Source organism: Lupinus angustifolius, chromosome LG16 (genome assembly GCF_001865875.1).
Source record: "Lupinus angustifolius cultivar Tanjil chromosome LG16, LupAngTanjil_v1.0, whole genome shotgun sequence".
Classification (NCBI taxonomy): domain Eukaryota; kingdom Viridiplantae; phylum Streptophyta; class Magnoliopsida; order Fabales; family Fabaceae; genus Lupinus; species Lupinus angustifolius.
Genome location: NC_032024.1, coordinates 2052259 through 2059818, shown reverse-complemented (window position 1 = coordinate 2059818; position 7560 = coordinate 2052259). Strand labels below are relative to the sequence as shown.

The 7560-nt window shown below is 34.5% G+C and overlaps 1 protein-coding gene across 1 annotated transcript; it reads right to left on the bottom strand.

Annotated features, from left to right (window-relative positions):
• Positions 5469 to 7323, bottom strand: LOC109330182 (berberine bridge enzyme-like 13). The gene has a single exon (XM_019564251.1). The coding sequence runs from the start codon at positions 7233 to 7235 to the stop codon at positions 5574 to 5576; it is 1662 nt and encodes a 553-aa protein (XP_019419796.1). The 5' UTR covers positions 7236 to 7323; the 3' UTR covers positions 5469 to 5573.

Here is a 7560-nt window from a genome sequence, read left to right as displayed (position 1 = left end):
TTTGTTGGGTTATGTGATGTATGATTGCACTCACTAATACTTGCACCACGGTCAGCCAAAGACTGAAGTGCCCCGGAATCTCAAGGTGAAATCATATTTCCTTCCATTGTTCTGCAGAAGTATCACTTGAATCATCACCTTCGGGTCCAGAATAAAAGCTTTGGGATCACTTCATCACTGTGGGATAAAGTTTTTGGAACTCTTCCTCCATCAAAAGTGGATGCCAAAAGCATGTAAATAACTGTCAAGGGTATCAAATTTTCTTTGGTTAAGATAATAGCAAAAGTCAAGAAATCTTGCTTTAGTTTGTCTAATTTATTTTTCTCCCAGATTGAACTACCTGAAACAACAAAACTTTGTACATCTACCCTCCCAATACTCCACTAGATGAGAATCTCATATAGTGAACGGTCCTTTATCGATGTTTTTGGTGTTTAGTGTGTCATATCTTTTGTCAATTTTAAGGTCGCAAATTATTTATATTTTGTAAAGAATGATATATCGATTATTTTGTGGAACAAGCACTCACCAATTTGTGCATATCCTTCTTGTTATTGCCTAATATGGTTTGGTGTGGGTCATAACTTTTTCATTACAAGAAATCACCAGTTTCAACGAAATTTTCCTAAGATTATACTATAAGTAGTTTGCAAGTCTAAATAACTTGAGAATGTGTGAAAAAGTTAATATCATTATTGTCATGTACATTCGTTAGGAAGATGTTAACTTATGCAGCTCCTTGTTTCTTAGTATCATATTTAAAACCAAACAAGCAATGTGTTAATGAAGATAGATTTCCACAATCACCCAACTTAAGAAAGGTAGTCACTAACAAGGTCTGATTCCAAACTGTATAAGATATGACTGTCACTAAATCTACAATACTAACTCGTACACACCTCAGTCGATACCATTCTAGTTTTGGGCTATGGACAACACAACCTTACTACTTCGTTCAGAAAATTTTGCTAGTTTCAATACAAACGACCAAACCCCGACGAATTATAAACAATTCTCAGATTCTAGACATGTTATTACTGCAGAACTACATATTTAACAAATTATGAGTAACTTATTGAAAGAGCAAGATTTTCAAGACTCAAGCTTTGGAGGGTGTGCCCGGCCCAAGCTTTAGTGCAACGCTTGAGCGACACGTGAGAGGCCCAGTAGCAAGCTACTGTGGTGGACTCTCCCCTTTAAAAAAGTAATTTAATATCGTGTGGGCCATTGACCCACATATCAGATATTAAACTGATAAGAACAGATACTACACTTGATCTTAGCCAAAAGGCCGAGAAAGGTATGAATTTTTCTATTGCTGGCTTTCTTTTTTATATTGCTTCTCCACCTTGCCGCTTCTTAGTTTGAACCATGTGGGACTAAAAGTAATATTAATTTTCACTTTGTTCTGAGAAGACTGGAGCAGTTAGTGTTGAACAGTATTGGCATTCTTCAAATGGGTTGAGTCCACCCCAACTTACAAACTCTTATATGATGCAGACAAAGAAACTTAGCACTGAAAATTGATTTTAAAACGTTTTTTAAAAATTTAATTTATTTTCTTCCTTACATTGTTTTAAAACAGGTTTTTGATTCTATTCGGTGCTTGTCTCTTTTAATGCTATTAGTAATGAGATTAATATTGAAGAAGGAAATTATTGACACTAACTGATTAAGTCGAGGTATGGGTAGCTTCTGGATCAATAAATGGATGGCTATCAAATGCATGATTGGGCTTGGATTTGGAAAGTAACAGTGCCCAAAAAAATCGATTTTTTGTTTGGCAAACTTGGCCAGGTGCATTGCCTTGTAATGTCATGAGACTTAGCAACAGTATCTTACTCACTACATACTGTAATTTTAGATTGTACTAAAGCTTATGTTATGTGGTTTCATCTGCAAATGTCTCAAACAACGAATTTATTTCCTTTAGATCTTCATGACTAACATAAAAAAAATGGAAATACAAGAAAATGTGAATGCACTTTAGCTTATTTGGATAATATGCAATGCTCTAGTGATGGCTAATGAAGATTGGTTATAATACAGCATTTTGATAAATATTTTTGAGCTTGATAAGGGCCTTTGGACCAATGACTTCTCTAACTTAGTGAGATCCCTAAAAATATGCATGAGGAACTTAAAGTAAATTATCATGGTCTCAAACATGCATGGGACATAGGTTTGCAAAACATTATTTGTTACTAAGATTCTTTTCAAGTTATTTCATTAGTCAATAATGATATTTCTCATTTTCATACGAGTGTATTTATAGCAGCAGCAATCAAAGACTTGTCCAGCATAGATTGAAATGTTTTTTTGTGGGCATACGGTTCGTAAAACAAACTACCTAACAAATATCATATAAGAAATGAGTGCTTATAAAGATATTGATTGGAAAGTGTGGGATTTACCTCAGGATAGTATATATCACTTCTTAAGAATGACCATATGAGTCATGTTATCTAAAGATACAATGTCGTATTTTTATCCTCAGATGTATCAAGTTCAAGAAATTACTATGCCGAGAACACTTGTTAATAAGATTCACGAAAAATAAAAATAAAGTAGAACCAGAATTTTGCTAACACGAGACGATATTTATATCATTTATTATTATGAAATTATGTTTGCTTGTGTGGTTTATCATTTGCGACCAATAGAAAATACATCCATTTCATTTTATTTATGGATTAACCACGGAACAATACCTGAGAAGGAGTAATCCAAAATCAATTAATTTGTTCATTCGATCATTACGATTCATATAAAATCAAACATGGTACTTAATATTAATCGGGGTGATTAAATATAAATTTATTATCGAATTTATAAAAATCACAACTCATGCACATTAGAATTCTTTAGTGGCCAGAGCCTTTCTTAATTACAGCCACAGAATTTTAATACTTTTAAGAAACGTAAACCTAATTAAAAAGGCTGAGTTAAAACATAAGAAAGGGTAAAAGAAAGACATTATGTACAGTTCAGCCGTTCATTATCGTAATTTACCTCCAAGAACTAGGATCAGAACAGTGAAAACATATAAAAGTTTATACTTGAGTTGTGGGGCCCTTCAAAGGAAGGACACCTCCAAAAATTAGCGTATGCCGCTTAAAGTGACAAGCACACGGTATTCTTTAGTAAAAGGCGAAAGAATAGTTCGCTTTGTGCTTAACACACGGCTCCGTAAGTTTGACAATGCTATGTACTTCATTTTTATATTGAGGGCACACCCTTATTCTCACTGATATAAAAGATGTGGGACTTGTGTAGAATAAAATATTTGACAGTATCACATACGCCTCTCTTTCTGTTTAGTAGATTTGAGGTCTAACTTCAGGACAAGTCTTATTATGCCATTGGATGTCATGGATGTGGCTAAATTGTACTTGGATCATCCTCGCTCCCAAAGAATGATTAACGAGGCTTTATGTGACATAATTGTAATTACTGATAGTTAAATAGATCATAATCCTTTATTTCCTTAAGATAATAACTCTTTTCACTCATTCAATCGTATAGACTAACAGTTCTTAGTGATGAGCCAGTATACAGTTCATTCGTTAGGATGAATGGGTAATTTATATAATTATATTTTCACAGTGCGAAAAGCAATCTTCAATGTTAGCATAAAAAGCTAAGGGGTAGAAAGTGTCAAATTCCAAATGCAGACCTCATCTTCCAAAGAAGTGATCAAAGGTTCAAGCTTAATATGTTACCCCACTTACTTTCACATTCTGAAATGCTTAGTTAATGAAGGACTCAAAATTAAAATCTTCATTGGTGATTTTCAGTTAACTTTATCAAAACCCAATATACTTCTTATATATCGTGTTTCATCTCTGAATGAAATATTTCATCACCACTATTCTAATGTTTTCCAACTGTTGTAGGCACAAGAACTTGCTGACTTTTGACCAAGATGACTGATAAGATGGACTTGCAATTGTATGTATGTGCATGTATCAGCTTCCCTTTCCTATCCCTAGGTGTTGAGCATAAAGTATCTCTGAATTCAGCTTGCGCCATCTCTCTTGAGATTTTTCTTTCAAAATAGAATCTGTAAATATGAAACTTGTATCTTGAAAGAAAAAAATAAGAGAAAAAGAATTATATTTGAAATAAAAAATCTCCATTAAATATTTCTGCAGATACATTACACTAAAAAAATAAAATTCGAATAACAAAAGAGAACCATCGAACAGAACCACTAAAAATGGTTCAGCTAATGTTCATTCATCGAGAAACTGTTACTATTTTAATCAAGAATGAAGGAAACGTTCTGTAACTCTATCCATTAAATTATACTTCGACCTTCTACAATTACCTAGACATCAGGATAACAAATTATCATCGATCATTAATCCATTAATTAACAAATAAAAAAATTACAATGTTTTCTTTTCGATACAAAAATTTCCAGACTGAGGTTGGAGGGTGTGCCAGGCCTAAGCTTTAGTGCAACGCTTAGGCGACACGTGAGAGGCCCAGTAGCAAGCTACTGTGACGGACTCTCCCCTTTAAAAAAGTAATTTAATATCGTGTGGGCCAATGACCCACATATCAGATATTAAACTGATAAGAACAGATACTACACTTGATCTTAGCCAAAAGGCCGAGAAAGGTATGAGTTCTTCTTTACTTGGGCTTCTATTTTATATTGCTTCTCTACCTTACTTCTTTTTAGCTTCACCAGTGTGGGACTACTAATAATAATGCTCTATGCTTTTGTTCTCGATGCAACTTTTACACATTGAAGGCTTTAACCGTAGTTTTGTTCTAGATACAAATTTTACACATTGAAGACTTTAAACACATGTATGGTTTGATACGAGAACCTTGGAAATTAACATTTGCATTGTTGTTTCGTGAAAACTACCACTGCTCTGCTGGTTGATTTGTGAACTTATTAGGATTAGTTCATGGCTTTTATCAGTTTTGATGAATAAAATATTCACATAATTTGGGGGAATCTTTGAGTTTGGTGCTTATATTTGTGTTCTTGTGTGTTCCTACTTTGCACTTGGTTGGTTTTTCCCATACACCGTTACTCGAAAACACTTGTCTCAGGTGTTCTTTCTGCAAAAGAAAGAATCTCCTATTTTCCATTATTGGAGCTTTTGAAATCTAAACACCAACTGAGTTATAACAAAAATGAGGAATTTTTTCTAATACAAACGTTTGATACTGTATTTGTAAACTTAATACTGTGTCTAACATAATTCTAAGACCCTTGTCATTGCTTAAGAAGATGGACATTCACAGTGTATGTTATGGAAGGGAAGAAGGAAAATCATCAAACATCTATATATGCAATTAGTATTTGAATCTGTGAACATGAACTTATTTGTAACATGAACTTATTTGTAATATCACTAATATGAACGTGGCTGAGATTAAGCACACACAATCTCAGACAGAAATGATTAAGCACTTCATCAGTGCTTCACAAAAATGCAGAGTACTAACCGAAATGCATATGCTTTATTTGTCTTAATTAGCTAATAAAACCTTCAAACAAATTTATAGATACCAATAAGCCCAATGACTCTGACAACATAGAAAGAGCCTTATTCCAAGGTCTTGAATTTCTTGTCTCTAAGCCTCATATGTGAAACTGGAAGTGGTGGAATACTTTGCTCATGCCTGAACAAGTTTTCAGGATCAACTTTGGTCTTTATCTTCACCAACCTATTGAAGTTATCCTTGAAATACATGTTACCCCAAGTAGTTGCCTCTATGTAATTTGTGCTATTCTTTTTGTTCATTCCTATATCAAGATCTCTATAGTTCACATATGCTTCCCTTGGGGACTTAGACACAAAAGGAGTCATGTAGTTATAAAGGTTCCTAATCCATTCAACATGTTTTGTGGCATTCTTATCTCCATCTTGCCAAAGAGTCAAGTACTGAATTTTGTAAAGTGTTCCATTTCTATGAGGGAATGGGATATCAGATTCCGAAAACTTGCTCATCATTCCACCATATGGGTTCCAAATCATCAAGGGACTATCTTCTTCAAGCAACCTTTGCCATAATCCTTGAAGTCCCGTTTCGGGTATTGGTTCTCTCACAAAATCTGATTTTGCTTTGAAGTAGTTCTTGAATGTTGGTTTCCCTTCAAGTAGAATTTCGGGCGGCGTATTGTTCGGATAGCCAGCAATGTAGAGCACAGATTTGATCCAACTAGTTTCCAAGCAATCTTTTCTTGTTAAGCCTAATTCAGGAAAGCTTTCATTCATAACTTGGAGAAGCCTATCAGCACCACCAAGGAATTGAGCATTGTAAGAAGTTGTGATAGTTCTCTCAGTTTTGTTTGCAACACTAGCTGGTTGAATAATGACTCTAATAAAGAGAGCATCATCGATATAAGGTGCCACTTCTTGCCACCTTTGAAGAACCTTGGTTGCACCTTGCTCTATGGTTTTTGTAACTGTAAAAACTGTCACAACTTCAGGAACAAGAACAAGCTTTATCTTCCACCAAAGAATGATTCCAAAACTTGCCCCTCCACCTCCTCTAATAGCCCAAAATAGATCTTCCCCCATTGCTTCCTTATCAAGAATATTGCCATTGGCATCAATAATTCTTGCATCAAGTACATTATCAGCACCAAGGCCATACTTTCTCATCATGGACCCATATGCACCTCCTGTTATGTGTCCACCAACACCTAAGCTTGTGCATAGGCCAGCAGGGAAGGCGTGAATCGCGCTTTTCTCGTATATTTTGTAATAGACTTCACCAATTGTTGCACCAGCTTGAATCCAAGCACTCTTGTCATCAATATTGATGTCCACGCCGCAAAGCTTTACCAAATCAATGATTATGAAAGGTGCTTCAATTTCTGAAACATATGAGAGCCCTTCATAGTCGTGGCCGCCGCTTCGCACTCTCATATGAATACCAAGTTTCTTTGAGCAAATCACAGCAACTTGGACATGTGAATCAGTTAAGGGTGTGAATATAAACTCAGGTTTTGGTGCTGAAGGCACTAATAACCTTAGATTCTGTGCAGTTGAATTAAGGATGTTGTTGAATGAAGCATTTTTTGGAGTGTAAATTGATGGATAAAATGGTGCAGCCTTATCTGAATGGAAACTTAGACACTGGATAAAATTTTCTTCAATTGAAGATGAACTTGCCAATGAAACTGATAATAAAAGTACTAGAGTTGCCAAGTATGAAACTTGTGACACCATGATTTTGAGTTCTAAGGTTTGGTTTTTCATATTTTGAGTTAAAGAAGGCTATCACATGTTCTATATATATAAAAATATAACCTATGGTGCCAATATTATAATATAGTTCACGTATAATTGAGCTAAGACAAAGGCCATAAGAGAAGAATAGTATTGCACTTATCTTGGTGTAAATGTTCAAAACTTTGATATGTTACTTTGATTCCAAGAACATCTACCACTTTCACACTTAACATAGTGTAAAAGGTAATGTATGCTACTTTGTCAACAAATATATTTAAATTAAAAATAATAATTAAGTATTTTTCTAACTAATCGTATATGGTATAACTGTTAGGACAGAAGATAAATCAAA